Source organism: Ceratotherium simum, chromosome 7 (assembly GCF_057802395.1).
Source record: "Ceratotherium simum simum isolate JZ-2026a chromosome 7, ASM5780239v1, whole genome shotgun sequence".
In the NCBI taxonomy this organism is placed as follows: Eukaryota; Metazoa; Chordata; class Mammalia; order Perissodactyla; family Rhinocerotidae; genus Ceratotherium; species Ceratotherium simum.
The window spans coordinates 68868074-68884702 of record NC_141906.1 but is presented as its reverse complement, the minus strand read 5'-3'; the positions used below and the strand labels follow the sequence as shown (position 1 = coordinate 68884702).

Below are 16629 nucleotides of genomic sequence, written 5' to 3'. Positions count from 1 at the left end.
GTTAATATCTTCTTAAAAACAAATCTTGTCACATTACCACTCCCTTGTCTAAAAATGTCTTTTGGCATCTCACTGTCTCCAGAAATGCAGTTAAATCTCTTTAGCTTGACCAAGAAATCACCAAAAATTAAAAGGAATGATAGATAACACTGTAGATTTTTCTAAGTGATAGATAATGGATCATTTGTATCTATTTTGTGCTTTTCTGTATTTAAGATTATTTGCTTTGAGCATGTATTACTTTTATAATTATAAGAGTTATGAAACTAGGAGGAAATAAACCAAAATTAAGAGTGATGCATTTTCACTGGTAGAATTATGAGTGACTTTCTTCTTTTCACTTTTCTGTATTGTTCGAGTTTTCTCCAATCTGGCCCTAATCTTCCTCCCCAGACTCATTTCCTGTCAATTCCCATACCCCTTCCCCACCTACCCCTTGCTCTAGCCACACTGAGCTTCTCAGTTTTCCTCAGTCAAGCTTTTCCATAGCTTTGTATCTTTATACTTGTTATTCCCTCCGTATAAAGGGACTCTTTCACTCCTTTGTCTGATAAACCCAACTCATCTTTCAAGATTCAGCTATGAAGACCTCCAACTTCTGTAGAAATTATTACTCACTCCCTCCTCTGTGCTCCCATAGCTTAGCCCTATACCATATCATGATTATGTTAATATATCTGCCTTCTGCTGGAGCCTTTGAGTTCAAAAAGGGAGGGGCTGTGTTTTATTCATTTTTATAAAGAATGAATGAATGAATACCCAAGGCTGCCAAATTCTGAGAAAAGGTCTCACTGAAGCACACCAGCTAAAAGCTACCACTTTTTTTTAAAGTCTGTCTTTTTAAAATTTATGGTAGCTCTTCTTTCTGCCTCACCTTGAGAAAGCACACCTTTGTGAAAAAGGATAAGGAAGTGAATACCTTAGATGTTACACACACACACACACACAGTTTTGAGAAGCCCAGTTGCCCCCTACCTCTCATGTGTACATTTTTTATTTTTCTTTCTTCATCATTCAACTCCTTCAGGGCACAGTAAGTGGGATTAAAGGTAAGGAGCCGAGAGGATCTGGGTTTGCAAAATGGCTGGCATAGCTTCAGGAGAGCAGCACCCAGATTCAGAAAGAAGGCATCCGAGGCATACATTTGGAAGAAGATTTCTGGCATCTGATTGGCCCAAATCTTGGTGCGGCCTGCATTTGCATGCAAACAGTTTCCAAGCCAGGACAAGATACAGTGTTTGGTTTCTGGAGAGAGCTGGAGTAAGTTCTTCAGCATCTGGTAGATCTTTTCATGAAACTGAGCCATGAACTGTTTAATCAGAAAACACAACCACAGAACATTCCAGTTTCACAATCCTAATATTTGTTACTCCCAAACCTTAGCCACTGGCAATTTCCAAAAATATGCTAATCCTAATATTTTCCCTCACTTTCCCTGTGCCTTATCCTCCAGTTAAAAAAAAAATTTCTGGGCACTTATGAGAGATTTCTTGATAAGCTACCAAACTGCTGATAGCATTTACATAGCTTTAGAGTAGGGGTCCGTAAACTCTTTCTGCAAAGTGCCAGATGATAAATATTTTCGGCTTTGCATGCCATATGGTCTCTGTAGCAACTATTCAACTGTAACACTGTGGCATGAAATGAAGCCACAAACAATACATATACAAATGGGCATGGTTGTGTTCAATAAAACTATTTACAAAAACAGGTGGCAGGTTGGATATGGCTATTGCTGTAATTTGCCAACCCCTGCTTTAGAGAGTTGTGATGATGGGAGATTTAAACTATTCCCAATTCAACCATTTACTGCATCATGTTGGCCAGACCTCTACTATAATTTATGCTAAGAAGCCCAAATAGAGAAGACAAAGGTGGAAGGAGGGAAAGGGGGAAAAAACTGGTGTATAAGCTAGAGTTCAGTCAGAAGATTTTAGGAGCTAAAGTTATAAGAAATAGCTTGGAAGAACAGAAGAACCAGGTTGAGAGGAAGTGGCTGTGCTACAGCACAGGGCAAAGAACAGCGGCAGCTTATTCTTAAACCACACAAAGGTTTATCCTCTGCTCTTGGTGCATGCTAAAAAGAGGGCAATTTCTTTACATGATTATGGTAGAGAGCCAACCAGATAAATCTGCTTTCCCAAAGAGGCTCAAGCAGCCTTATCTGCATCTGCTTCCTGAGGAAACTCTGCTTAATCTAAGATCAGGGGGCTGGGATACACTGGCAAACAGTTCCACCTGATGGATGTTGGCCTCTTGGACTTTTATCTCCTGGGGACTGGAACGAGATGGAGTCAGGAAGTAGCCATGATTTTCTACTACACCCGGAGTCTTTAATAAGCAGGAGATATTCAGGATTACTCCCAGCAAAGTCTTCTGGTACATCTGCCCATTGCTGGGGTCCTTGGGCTGAATGTAGTCTACAAAAACCTGTAGGAGAAGAGAAGTCCTACTTATTTGTCTGTATGGTGAGATGAAGGGGATGCAGTGAGAGGACCTCGAAGAGTTAAGTCTATACAACAACCAATACATCTTTCTCTTATTCAATAGGTAATATTACAGTGCCCTCAGGATAGGCAGGCATCAAGTATTAAATCTCCAACCCAACTGAATATACACCACCTTTCAGACCTACCTTTGCCATATCCTTTTGCCTAGTGAAATAGAGAAGAATATCCAGATATGCATGCAGCAGGATCTGGCAGAGTTCCAGATCTTTTATTCGGCCCAGTAAAATATCAAACACTGGAATCATGACTTCTGGAAATGTTCGAACTTCCTCATCCAATATCAAGGCTTCAATGACCTCTTCCAGAAACTCAGCTACATCTTCAAAATCTAACCGTAGACAAATAAGAGAGAAAGGAGGCCACAGGAATTTTTATATGTCTTTACACACTGGCTCTTTACTCTCCTGAAACTTTTGATAATTCTACTGGTATTCAATGCCAAAGGCCAAGGTGTGAGTTCTCTTCCATAATTTATACTGGAACCATACTGGCTCTGAGGCTTTCTAATGCAATTAGAGGAATTTTAAATTTAGAAATCAAAATACAGAAGCTCACAGATCTTGCTTATGTACTCACGGGCTCCTTGGATGGCTTCCAGCATCAAATCTACCAGTTGCTCATGGATGTTTTGGTCAACATAGATCTCCGGGGTGAGGAGAACGGTTCGCGTATTGGACACAGTGAGGTTCCTGCACTGCACTGCAAAGGGTAGCAGGTTCTCTGGAACTTTGGTAATCTGGAAACAGCATGAAGAAGAAAGAAGAGTCTAGCTCTATGACCTCAAACAAGGGTGGACATAGCAGATAGAATGGAAAAGACATTGTGTCTCAAAATAATATTGCTTTCCTGTGGATGCTTGAAGATTCATGAGAGTTCATTCTTTGATTTAAGGAACCATTTACCTGTTAGAATTCCAAACCTGGAAGTGACCAAGATTAGCCTACTCTATTATTTACATCTCAGTGGAAATGAATTTATCACACTTTTTTTTTTTTAGCTTTTATTTATTTTTTTATTTATGTCATAATAGTTTATAACATTGTGAGATTCCAGTTGTACATTATTTTTTTTTTTTTTTTTAAGATTTTATTTATTTTTATTTTTTACCCCCAAAGCCCCATTGGATAGTTGTGTGTCGTAGCTGCACATCCTTCTAGTTGCTGTATGTGGGACTCGGCCTCAGGATGAACGGAGAAGTGGTGCCTCGATGCGCACCCGGGATCCGAACCCGGGCCACCAGCATCGCAGCGCGCGCACTTAACCACCAAGCCACAGGGCCGGCCCTCAGTTGTACATTATTATTTGTCAGTTGCCATATAAATGCACCCCTTCACCCCTTGTGCCCACCCCTAACTCCTTTCCCCCTGCTAATCACCAAACTGTTCTCTCTGTGTGTTACTTTATATCCCATATATGAGTGAAGTCATACAGTGTTTGTCTTTCTCTGTCTGGCTTATTTCACTTAACATAATACCCTCCAGGTCCATCCATGTTGTTGCAAATGGGATATCACAACTTTTTTTAAGGGTGTGATTTTTTAACAGGTTTGTAGAGAGAATAGGAGGCATTGGTTAATTGGGGAAAGGGGTAGACCCCAAGCCACAGAAAGGAGAGACTAAAACTTCAGAAGACAAACTACAGTGCCTCTGATATCCAGTTCCAGATACACTATGATGTATACAAACTGATATAAAAGACATTGATCTAACTCTCTGGCTTACAAGTTAAAGTCATACCCAAGAAGACAATATAGTACTCAATGGGATTATTCCTTTACCTCTTCCTTGGCTCTTTGGAAGCAGGAATAAAGGTAATAAAAAATGTGCCTCTCCCCTGCATCTCGATCAGCAGAGAGATTCAACGTTGTAGAAGAAGTCATGTTAATCAAGTGGTTGCCTGGATCTTGAAGTAATAAGCGAGCGAACACAGCCTATTAAGAAAAACAAACAAAAAATACTAAGCCATTGCAAAACCATTGCACAATTAATCTTTTTTTTTTCTTTTTTTTTTAAAGTATTTTTTTTTTTTAATTTTATTTATTTATTTATTTTCCCCCCAAAGCCCCAGTAGATAGTTGTATGTCATAGTTGCACATCCTTCTAGTTGCTGTATGTGGGATGCGGCCTCAGCGTGGCCAGAGAAGCAGTGCGTCGGTGTGCGCCCGGGATCCGAACCCAGGCTGCCAGCAACGGAGCGCACGCACATAACTGCTAAGCCACGGGGCCGGCCCTGCAAAATTAATCTTAAAACATCAAGATGTAAAAGGTAATTTTGACACAGGTTATTGCAAGAATCACAGGAAATAGAGTGAAGGGGCAAAAAGGACCCAGTGTCTTAATACTTTAGAAAATATTATAGATACAAATATAATTGTATATATATAAAGTTATCCTAAATCAAATTCAAGTGTCTAGTATAGCCGCTAGCACAGAGTAAGCATTAAAATATTTATTAAATATTGTTGGGAATCAGTGATTAAACTTATATGGGAAATCTACTATGTGTGATTGCTAACCTCACTCAGACTTATATAAAGATAATTTAAATGTATAAACTACAACTTGTCTAGTGTCTTCCCTACCAAACTTTTATTTCTTTAATGTTAATTAGGCACGTATAAGGTAAAATGCACTGTACTGATTTTGGAAAAGATATACAGAACAAAGAGATGGGGCTTGCCCTCAAGATCTTAGAGTCTAATAGAGATAAGACAGGTACATAAAAAAGCCACTATGTGAGAGAGAAAGTGACAATTCCCATAAGAGATGCACAGCGAGATTACGCTAGGAACTCAGAGAAGAGAATAACGACTCCAACCTGGTAAGGCTTTGTAAATAAGATGGCATTTTAACTCGGTCTTAAAGGATGGGTAGATTTGGACATGTGGCCACAGCAGACGAGAAGATTCCAAAAGAGGAACGCCACAGTGTAAGAGACAGAGGTAAGCAGTCACAGTTGGAGAAAGCTGAGCAGAGTTCAGCGGCACAGCTAATTTATGCTGAGGGCACACATAAGAAAGGTAAGAATGGTACCTGCTCAACGTTGTTCATATCAAGCCAGTCTTGATCTTCCAGGTCTACTGCCATTTCTTCCAAATATACACAACGGCTGGGGATGCCATTCCCACTTTTCAAGCTGGGGTCACCTGGGAAATAGTTTTAATCTGGTAGGTTAAGGATAATGCTTCTGTCTTATACATACAATTGATCTTGACAGCACTTCTCTTGTACTCCAAGAATGACTCAGATAATATCAGAATGATCTTGACACACAAACCAGTATCTAATGATTTAAATCTTTTTTTGCCCCCAAAGAGCATAGGCTCTGTTATAAACCTAACATCATGACATTTAAAGAGTAAATCCCAGACATCAGCACTAACTTTGGGGTTTAACTACAGATAGGGCACAGAGGGAAAACACTGACATCTCTTGGCTTCCATCTAAATATTTAGGTCATCTCTGAGAAGAAAATCAATTTGGCTACCATTCCCATTTCCCTTTTAAAATGTAGTAAAGGCAAGCAGCTATATGACCCAGTCAATATCAAAATGGAAATGAGAGTTGTATCTGGTCTAAAAACTGTTTTTAGGTCACACCAAAAGCTTCACTGAAATATAAACCCTGTGTTCCAGGGAGTGCAGTGGGTTTGTTTAACCATGAGATACAACAGGTTTCTAAGAGCAAGATCCTGGCCCAGGCAGGAAGGGCAGAGTAATGAAGAGACTGGTCCAAGTCTGTAACTCACTGTTGTCCAGAGTAATGAGGAAGATCCTTTGGATCATGTGATTGATGTTGAGTTGCTCACATATTTCCTGCTGTGAACGAAATGAGCGGCTAATCTCGGCCACAGAGTAATCAAATTCATCCAGGCTCTCTGACACACTGTTATCCGAGTCATCCGGGCTAGCTGGGAGTTCATCTGCCAGAAAATGTAAGCCATTAACGGTTACACACCTCTCTTTAAGAGAGAACCAAGTATACTACCAAAAATGATAAATGTAACCAAGAGGAGGATAATTTCAGATGTAAAACAAGTTAGTCATCTAATTAGTGAATATCTCAAGTCAGGCAGTATCTTTTTTTTTTAATTGAGGCATAATTGACATATAACATTATTTCAGTTTCAGGTATACAATATGATGACTCAATATTTGTGTATATTACAAAATGATCACCACAGTAAGTCTAGTTAACATCTGCCACTATACAGTTACAAAATTTTTTTCTTCTCGTGATGAAAACTTTTAAGATCTCTTTCAGCAACTTTTAAATATGCAATACAATATTAACTATAGTCACTATGCTGTACCTTACATCTCCATGACACATTTATTTTATAACTGGAAGTTTGTACCTTTTGATCCCCTTCACCCATTTCATCCACCCCTTGCCTCTGGCAGTCACCACCCAGTTGTCTGTACCTATGAGCTCATTTTTTTGTTTGTTTTTTTTTAGATTCCACATATAAGTGAGATCATAGTGTATTTGTCTTTCTCTGACTTATTTCACTTAGCATAATGCCCTTAAGGTCCATCCATGTTGTCGCAAATGGCAAGATTTCCTTCTTTTTTTATGGCTGGCTAGTATTCTGTTGTATGTATACACCACAACTTCTTTATCCATTCATCTATCAATGGACACTTAGGTTGTTTCCATATCTCGGCAACTGTAAATAATGCTGCAATGAACAGGGGGGTGCAGATACCCATTTCGAATTAGTGTTTTTGTTTTCTTTGGATATATACCCAGAAGTGGAACTGCTGGATCATGTGGTAGTTCTGTTTTTAATTTTTTGAGGAACCTCCATACTATTTTCCATAGTGGCTGCACCAATTTACATTGTCATCGCAGCGCACAAGGGTTCCCTTTTCTCTACATCTTCACCAACATTTATTTCTTGTCTTTTTGCTAAAAGCCATTCTAAGAGGTATGAGGTGATATCTCATTGTGGTTTTGATTTGCATTTCCCTGATGATTAGTGATGTTGAGATCCTTTTCATGTACCTGTTGGCCATCTGTATGTCTTCTTTGGAAAAACGTCTATTCAGATCCTCTGCAGGTTTTTCAATCGGATTATTTGTGTTTTTGCTATTGAGTTGTACTAGGTGCATCTTAAGTACAGGATTCTGAAATCCCTGGCTACAAATCCTACCACATTTTACAAAGCAAAAGCTTTATCTTTTTACTCATAATTAACTATACTCCACATTGCCAAAAACAGCAATACTATCTGCCCTAAAGAATCCTAGTGAACAAAGAATTACCTAATAGATCAATATCCCTTTAATTATTTTAAATATAGGGCTTTTTCCTGATTTTGAGAGAACATATCTGTTTTAATAATTCCAAACTGGAAAATATAATTTAAAAAGTCTCCTCTGAACCAATTCCCTATGGACAACCACTTAACTTAGCAAAGAGTTCCAGATTTTTTTTTCCCTATTCTGGTGCTAATGTTTATTACTATGATTTTTAGTTTAAAAAAAAAAATCTGATCATACTATATACACTGCTTTTCAGCTTGCTTTTCAAAGGAAATTGAATCCCTTTACTTTTTCATAAAGCAACTTAAAAGAGTGCCTCTCAGAATGGCACTCATGTTGAATGAGTACAAAAGTAGTGTTGTTCACTAAAAGCCACACATGAGTCTGTACCTGCTTTTCTCTACTGGCAAAATGGTTATTCTGGAAGTCCAAGCAAAACTCTCAGAAGCAAGAGTCGCTTCAGTGTGGTGAGTTTAATAAACATGAAGCTCAATGTAGGAGGCCAAAGGTTTTGGCAGGGTACTAACTGCTCGTGAAAAACAGGTTAGACCTGGTGGCACGACAAACTCGGTGTAAACAAACTAAGATGATGAGGTGCTAAAATTGTAACAGAAGGGCATGTACCTGATTTGTCCTCACTGCTTGGCGCCTGCAATCTCCCAATTCTAGCCAGCCTTATGGCTCTTTACAGCCAGAAGGACAAGCATTCTGTCACTCTACTCCTATACTGTTCAGTTCTGCTCTGTATTCTAAGAGTGATAGGAGCTAAGAATCTATTTAGCAAAATTTCCCTCAACCACATACTCATGAATTATATTTTTTCATTTCCTTATTTTTCCTATTCTTTACTCTCCTTTCTTGCCCACAATCTCCTAATCCAAGGTTTCCTATTTTGAGCCTGCATCTTAGAAATCTGGGAGAGATTTCAGAAACTGAGACTCAGAGCTGCCTCTTTCTATCACGTTAAAAAGTCAGCATCACATTTATTTCTCCCTTGCTTCATCCATCACCCTGTCTACTACTTATCTGTCTTACCCTTACCTCCTTTTTATTCAATCCTAATCAGAGAGCAAGGCCACAGCTCAGCTACGCATCTAAACACTTTCGAAATAAACAAAATAAAGGTAAAATATAAAGATTTCTCCTTTCCTAAATCTCCTTATAGGAGGAAGCTAGACTTCATCTTAATTTTGGTCCCTGAGGAGGAAAATCATTTTTCTGATTAGTGAGATATTTTTCTCATTTTTTTTCACATTAAGGCCAAGGATCAGATTTTCCTATAAGTCTGTCCTAAAAGCAGTACAAAATAGCTACCAAAGATGCCACTTGGTGGAATGGAAGAAGGATTCTGCTTGAGAGAAGACTCTGAAGTGCTAGTCTTAAGAACAAATTTTTTTATTTGTCTATAGGCCAAAAAGCTTTTATAATTCTTCTTTTTACATATCTCCTTTCTACAGTTGCATGTGACTTGCTTTCCATACCTACACCTACAACCTCAGTTTCCTATGTTAAACAGATTTATTTAAATAGCTTTTACTAGGTGATTTTTAAAATAAAACAGCCTGACAGCTTTGGGATCGCGACTGGCATCTGTTACTACGGAACCACCTGTTATCTGGTCTCTTTTTATGCAGGAGGGAGGAGAGGACCCCAAACAAAACAAACAACAGAAATGAACAAAAAAACAACTTCCGCCCTAAACAAACAAAAAACAACTTCTGTCCCAAACTTAAATTGCAATTAAGGACCCAAAGAATACTTAATTTGGGAAGACCCCGTCCAGGTCATCTCATCTGCTGCTACTGGCTCCTCCACTTACCGGATTGCTGCTTCAGCTGCTCTTTTTGGATTGCTGCAAACTGCTTGGCATCAGCCAGGGAGCCAAAGAGAGCAGCAAAGGGGTTACTTGAGATGTTGTTGTTATTCTCCTGGTCTGTCATTTCACTTTAAAGTATCCTCCATCCAGACCTAGGGGGAGGGGCTACGGAAAGGACAGGTATTAGACACAGAAGGGCAGCTACTACAACAGCTGTAATATACACAAAATTGTTTCTTTTCCCATTTCTTGAACACAATACATCTAAAAAGGCTTTGGGTAAGACTTTCCAATTCTTGTTCCAAGATTCAACTTTTGGCAAAAAGGTTACAAACCTGCCAATTGGACAAGGTGGCCTGATTTGGGGGCAGCAAAAACCAAAAAGCTTAAAAATGTTCAGCTGGTGGGGCCAGCCCAGTGGCGTAGTGGTTAAGATTGCCTGTTCTGCTTTGGCGGTTCGTGGATCCCGGGCGCAGACCCACGCACTGCTCATGAAGCCGTGCTATGGCACTGTCCCACATACAAAATAGAGGAAGACTGGCACGGATGTTAGCTCAGGCATAATCTTCCTCAAGCAAAAAGAGGAAGATTGGCAACAGATGTTAGCCCAGGGCCAATCTTCCTCACCAAAAAAAAAAAAAAAAACCATTCAGTTGGAACTGCATTTATTTGTTGATATGTTTCTATTTGCTATACCTTTAAAAAATACGTTAAGTAGAAAGAATTATTGAAGTCAAAGAAGGAACTCACCTACTAATTGTAACAACAGTGTGGCACTTAAAAATAGTACAAGAACTACGGATTTCTCATAAATCTCTAGGCCAGCCAATTAGTTCTCATTCACCATGAGCATAAGACAGTGCTTGCTCAGGCTTCTATGGCTTAGGGTTGGAGCTGGGAATTCCTCAGCCACATATAAACTAAATATAAGCCTAGATCTCAGACATGGAATGGCAAATCAGGACGGGAACCAGATAAGCAGCACGTTGTGGGTTTTAAATATATATTAAGCATCTATCTCTATTCTTAGGCTTACAACGACTGATACTTCTTCTACTAAAAACTAAATGGTCTTTGCTTAATTCTATATTTAACTTGCACTGTTTATCTGACTTTTTTACAATACTGAAGAAAGACAAATTCCAATGGTCAGGTCAAACGTCTAATAGGAAATAGGTATATACCTCCAAGCTACTTAGTGGAGCTGACTGCACCTGCATTTGCACTCTCCTGGTTACATCTCCCCATTCAAGCACTCAGGGGCACAACGGGATGAGCGGAGCTCCCCGAAAGGCTTTCTCCCCTTCCTGAAATTTCAAGATCACAGCATAGATATACAACTTTGAAAAGGGCGGGAAGAGACAAAAAGTTTGAATATTCTGCTTACAAGGATGTTGAACTGCTACAAGGACAGAGGCCTCACAAGGAGTGGGGCCAAGGGTATAAGGGAAGGAGAAAAAAAGAACATTTGGTCTACCTTTAGTTTACTGAGGTAAGACTCCTTACAGAATCATACTGACAAAAAGCTAATTAATGCAAGTTGGAAGAGTTACCCTTATTTTTTGGAGGAAGAGAGACTGTAACACTTCTTGACAATTCTGAGGCATCTCCACCAATTGCTTCATGCTCCTCTGTCGTGTTTTCTGCATCGAGCTAATGGCTAATTAGCTGTAATGACTTAGGCAGACAGTCTAGTCTCCTCTCAGCATGGTGTTGGGCTTTACTGCTTCAAGGAACTGAACTGTTGGAAGTTGCTCTATGTATTTTATTTTTTGCTATGTATAGTTTAGTTGAGCTTAATAATGCAAAAAAGAAAGACAGCATATTTAGTGCTGGAATTAACAACAATCCTTGAGAGGACTTTCTCCCCACCTAACCACTACATAAACTTAATTATTATCCCTAATTCATGTAGAGGCACCAAGAGTTGTCAGCTGCCACCACCCTACCTCTATCCTAAGGTACCATGAAGTCCAGAGGAATGCAAAAAGTGTAGTGAGTTCTTGTTATTTTCTGTCTCCGAAACATCCTCTTTTTTCAACAAGACACTCCACATTTTTCCTTTGGGGATCCATCCCATTCCCAGTCCATGTGTTCAGAAGGAGATGACCTCACCCACTAGCTCCAGGAATGGGCATATGAATCTGGCCTGGCCAAAAAGAATGAAGCATTCTCTGGCTAAAGTGACTGATTTAGGACCAGGCACAAGACCCTAGCAAGGCCTATGAGAGTCAGTGAACACCAGCTTCAGGCCTTTGGCTGAATCCCCAGAAAAGGGAACTCTTTCTTTTCCTGCTTGGGTTGCTAGGCTGGTACGATATAAACCTGGAGTTGCCATCTTTCCACCATCTAGAAAAGGCCTCGCCTAAAACTAAGCCAACATATAGGAAAATAGAGTTGAGAGATGGAAAGAGAAAGTCTTTTCAGTTATAAAAGCCAATAGATTCCCCTATGTTGCATAAGCCAATTTGAATGGGTTTTTAAAAACACAACTGAAGAGAGTTCAGATTAGTACAAAGGAGACACATCACCTGTACCATCTGTGCAGAAAGGAAGTAAGCTGAAAGCCAGGAATATAGAACCTATGACACAGACAGGCTATTAAGACTATCAAGAGATAAAGAGGATTTATCATCATAAATGGCATTATTTCCTCCCTTCTCAATACCATACTGTCACATTACATAAGAAAGCTGCCTTCTCAGGGGGCGGGCCTGCTGGCATAGAGGTTAAGCTCATGCACTCTGCTTTGGTGGCCTGGGGTTCACAGGTTTGGATCCCGGGTACAGACCTATGCACCGCTCATCATGCCATGCCGTGGCAGTGTCCCATATACAAAATGGAGGAAGATGGGCACAGATGTTAGCTCAGGGACAATCTTCCTCAGCAAAAAGAGGAAGACTGGCAATGAATGTTAGTTCAGGGCCAATCTTCCTCACCAAAGAAAAACAAAAAACAAAAAAACAAAAAACTGCTGCCTTCCCATTACATTTTATCTATGTTAACAGGATTCGTAATTTTCAACATTGTATTCCTAATGCACATCTTCTACTTTGCTAGACTAAAGCAATTTGAGTACAGGTTCTTATCTGATTATTTTTACTTCTGTGTCTGGCATCACACATCACAATCACCAGGTCACAAATAAATATTTATTGAATGATTCAATCTTATATGTAATCACTCTTGACCTCCTGTAATGGACAGCAGCATCCATGATCCTACTTCAAGGTAAGGGCTCTACGATTTATCTTGGGTTGCAGTGGAAGGTCACACTATTGGGCCAGACACTTGTGGCTTTTTGGTACCTCAGCATGTGTAGAATAGAGAATGGAAATAAATTTCTGTTGTCATCTCTGCTGTCTTTTTGGAAAACAAAAAGGTTTTTGCCTACCTCACTAAGCCCATCTTTTTCATATGTAGCTTCAAATCTGTGCACAAACTATTCTCATAGAAAAAGGGCTAACACTGTGTAACCATTTACAGAAAAATTTTACAGAAAAAGGGAGGACTGATCACTTGATGGGAACCTTTGTGGAGATGCCAGTTTAGATTTGTTCAATGGCTCACAAATGTAAAAAGAGTACCTAGATATCACCCACTCCAAAAGAAAAGTCTGATAAAATGGAACCTTGATATTTTAACATTCAACAATGTCACTGGGAATTTATAATCTCTTATTTTCAACTGCCATATGGAGATACAGCACTATCCTGTTGTCAGCCTTTGGGATGGTACAACCACCAATCCTTAGAAGCTTCTGGATTTGATTCTTTTTAAATACGTCTTCCTTAAAAACAAGTTACACTCTGATATACTTGCTGCAAGGGTCTACATCTATATAGCTGTTACCTCTACCCCTACAAAATTTTCTCAACCTCCCCTGATTCAACCTTTTGTTTATGAACAATACTGCTAATCCCTTAAGAGCCAATGTCAGCTCTTAAGAGGTGAGCACACAAACGTTTTAACATCAGATTTGGTATTGCTTTTTTTTTTGGTGAGGAAGATTAGCTGTGAGCTAACATCTGTTGCCAATCCTCCTCTTTTTGCTGAGGAAGACTGGCCCTGGGCTAACATTCGTTCTCATCTTCCACTACTTTATATGTTAGATGCGTGCCACAGCATGGCTTGATGAGTGGTGCCTAGGTCTGCTACTGGGATGCAAACCAGAGAAGCCAGGGCCACCAAAGCAGAATGTGCCAACTTAACAGCTAGGCCACCGGGTTGGCCCCCTTGGTATTGCTTTTAAACAGAAATATTTGGAATACTTTGTAAAACTGGGATTATCAAAATCAAGCTCTATTAAGTCATACTCTGTATGGTCTCTGTCCTGGTCAGTAATACATAAATCAAACCAAAAGAGGAATAAAAAAAAATGTTTACACTGTTGGATGTTCCATCCAATAATCCCTTCAGGCCCCTCTAATGTGGCAACAGATCAGCAAGCTAGAAGAATCTCATCAAGTCAAAAAGCAGGCAGCATTCCTTCCTGGGTCCCCTTCTTGGCTCTCACATGAGACCAAAACAGTCCATGGTGGTGAAACCAAACACATCCTTGCTCTGGGAGTGAAAAAGTGATCCCAAAAAGAAGACTCATCAAATACAAGCTCCTGAACTGTGGGTACTCAATTTTAGAAGTGTCTTCTAAACCCAACTGCTGAGGGAGCATGAAGCAGAGTGCCAGGAAGAGTTCTGAGTGGTGAACTGATCACTTGCCTTAAGAAATGTCAACACCTTGCCATATGTATTCAACTGGTTTGATTACTGCAACTCGTGCTTAATTCTGTCTTCCTTGGCATCTGGCTATCTGTCGTTTACTCTTTATATTTTATCCCTCCAGGTCCCATAAGGGATTCGCGGCAAAAAGGGAGACCCACCCACTCTGCGCACGTTCTAGAGTGAGGAAGTCAAAGATAATGCACGGCCAGTATTGACCCTTTCCAGGAGGCGAATGGCAAAGAGGGGGAGAGATGCCAGAAGCTGGGGCACTGTAAGGGGTTCCCAAATCAGACAGGGTCGAAGTTCATGAAGGAGAGGGTCAGTGGCCAGGAATGCACAGAAGGAATTTGGAGGAGGTAAGAGTGCAGAGGCCTGGACTGGCATTCGACTAGGGAAAAAAAATGCCATTGCAGACTCAACGATCCCCTCCCCTCAAGCTATTTTCTCTCTTACCAGAGCCTGAAGGGCTAGCAGCGACGACACGACAGTCTCAGGGGCCGAAGGGTTCCCACTTCCGACTCAGCACGGCAACCGGAGCTTACATCATCACTAAGTGCCCCGCCTTGTGGGATCTCATCTGGGCGCCGGAAACAGGGTGTGTCGCCCCTCGCGGGGAACTGGCGCGCAAACACCCCCATGGCGCACGCGCAAACTGGTTGGGTCAGGGCGGAAGTGGCTGAAAGTGGCGTGGGGATCGAGTTGGGGCCGGTCCAAGTAATCCCGGGTCTGGGCAGTTTGAAGCTCAGTGAGATAAGAGGCGCGTCTTGGAAATTGGTGTGTGGATCGCAGATATTACTTCGTGATCCCTGGCAGTACTCGCAAATTTCGTGGGCTTCTACTTCCTATTTTTCCCACCGATCTTAGGCCTTTTTGAAGCAGCTTCTGTTACTGTTCATAGATTATTATGTATGAAGCAGCAACAGCAGTAATAACAGCAATAATAATGACTGAAAGTTTTGATCTCTTATTAGGTGCCAGGAAGTGTGCTAAAATATGCTTTGATTGGGTTTCAGTTTTCTTATCTGTGGAGACAATATACATCTTACAAGTTCACTCTGAGGTACACAAAGGCAATGAAAGCAGCGTAGTGTTGCAAAAGTGCAAGTGAAAAGACAATGCATAGAAGAAAAGAAAATATTTGTAAATAACATCTGATAAAGGCTTAGTATCCAGAATATGTAAAGAACTTGTACAACTCAACAACAAGAAACCAAACAACTTGATTCAAAAATGGGTGATGGACTTGAATAGACATTTCTCCAAAGAAGATATATCAATGGCCAACAAACACATGAAAAGATGCTCAACATCACTCATCGTTAGGGAAATGTGAGTCAAAACCACAGTGAAATACCACCTCATACCCATTAGGAAGGCTATTATCAAAAAAACGGAATAAGTACTGGCGAGGATGTGGAGAAGTAGGAAGCCCTGTGCATTTCTGATGGGAATGTAAAATAATGCAGCACTTTGGGAAAATAGTTTGGTGGTTCCTCAAAAAGTTAAACATAGAATTACCATATCATGCAGCAATTCCACTTCTGGGTACACACCCAAAAGAAGTGAAAGCAGGGACTCAAACAGATCCTTGTACACCAGTGTTCATAGCAACATTGTTCATAATGGCCAAAAGGTGGAAACAACCCAAAATGTCTGTAGACAGATGAATGGGTAAACAAAATGTGATATATACATACACTCAGCTGTTATTTAGCCTTAAAAAGGAAGGAATTTCTAATACATGCTACAACATGGATGAACCTTGAAAACATTATGTAAATGAAATAAGCCAGATACAAAAGGACAGATATTGTATGATTCCACTTATACGTAGTACCTAGAATAGGCAAATTCACAGAGACAGAAAGTAAAATAGAAGTTACCAGGGGCTGGGAAGATGGAGGAATGGGGAGTTATTATTTAATGGGTACAAAGTTTATTAAGGATGATGAAAGAATTCTGGAAACGGATAGTGATGATTGTTGCACAACATTGTGAATGTACTTAATGCCACTGAATAGTACACTTAAAAATGGTTAAAATAGTAAACTTTATGTTATGTATATTTTAACACATATACTCACACTCACACAATGCTGTTCAACCTTACAGTGCCTATCATGTTCCAGCATTGTTCTAGTTCCTGAAGCTACAGTAGTGAAGAAAAATACAAGTCTTTTCCTTCCTGGAGCTTACAATCTGGTGAGAGTGGAGTGGTAACATAGCATTTAAAATCTATGGGTACTTGGGCCAGCCCCGTGGCTTGGTGGTTAAGTGCGCGCGCTCTGATGCTGGTGGCCCGGGTTCGGATCCCG

At 40.2% G+C, this 16629-nt stretch overlaps 1 protein-coding gene across 3 annotated transcripts in view; it reads right to left on the bottom strand.

The window, feature by feature from the left end:
• The window catches only part of UBE4A (ubiquitination factor E4A), a 34036-nt gene extending 19170 nt beyond the window's left edge, over positions 1 to 14866 (bottom strand). For 2 of the 3 annotated variants that reach the window (XM_014785114.2, XM_087433775.1), the window contains exons 1-9: positions 14768 to 14866; positions 9596 to 9757; positions 6258 to 6431; positions 5543 to 5655; positions 4288 to 4440; positions 3087 to 3246; positions 2636 to 2838; positions 2239 to 2430; positions 976 to 1309 (exon numbers count right to left, since the gene is read on the bottom strand). In XM_014785114.2, the coding sequence (XP_014640600.2) occupies positions 976 to 1309; positions 2239 to 2430; positions 2636 to 2838; positions 3087 to 3246; positions 4288 to 4440; positions 5543 to 5655; positions 6258 to 6431; positions 9596 to 9716 (1450 nt within the window). In that variant the 5' untranslated portion in view covers positions 9717 to 9757; positions 14768 to 14866. Of the gene's footprint in view, positions 1 to 975; positions 1310 to 2238; positions 2431 to 2635; positions 2839 to 3086; positions 3247 to 4287; positions 4441 to 5542; positions 5656 to 6257; positions 6432 to 9595; positions 9758 to 10776; positions 10900 to 14767 lie in introns of those variants that run through there. The other variant, XM_087433774.1, reaches the window with a different exon arrangement.
• Between the last annotated feature and the right edge of the window lie 1763 nt (positions 14867 to 16629).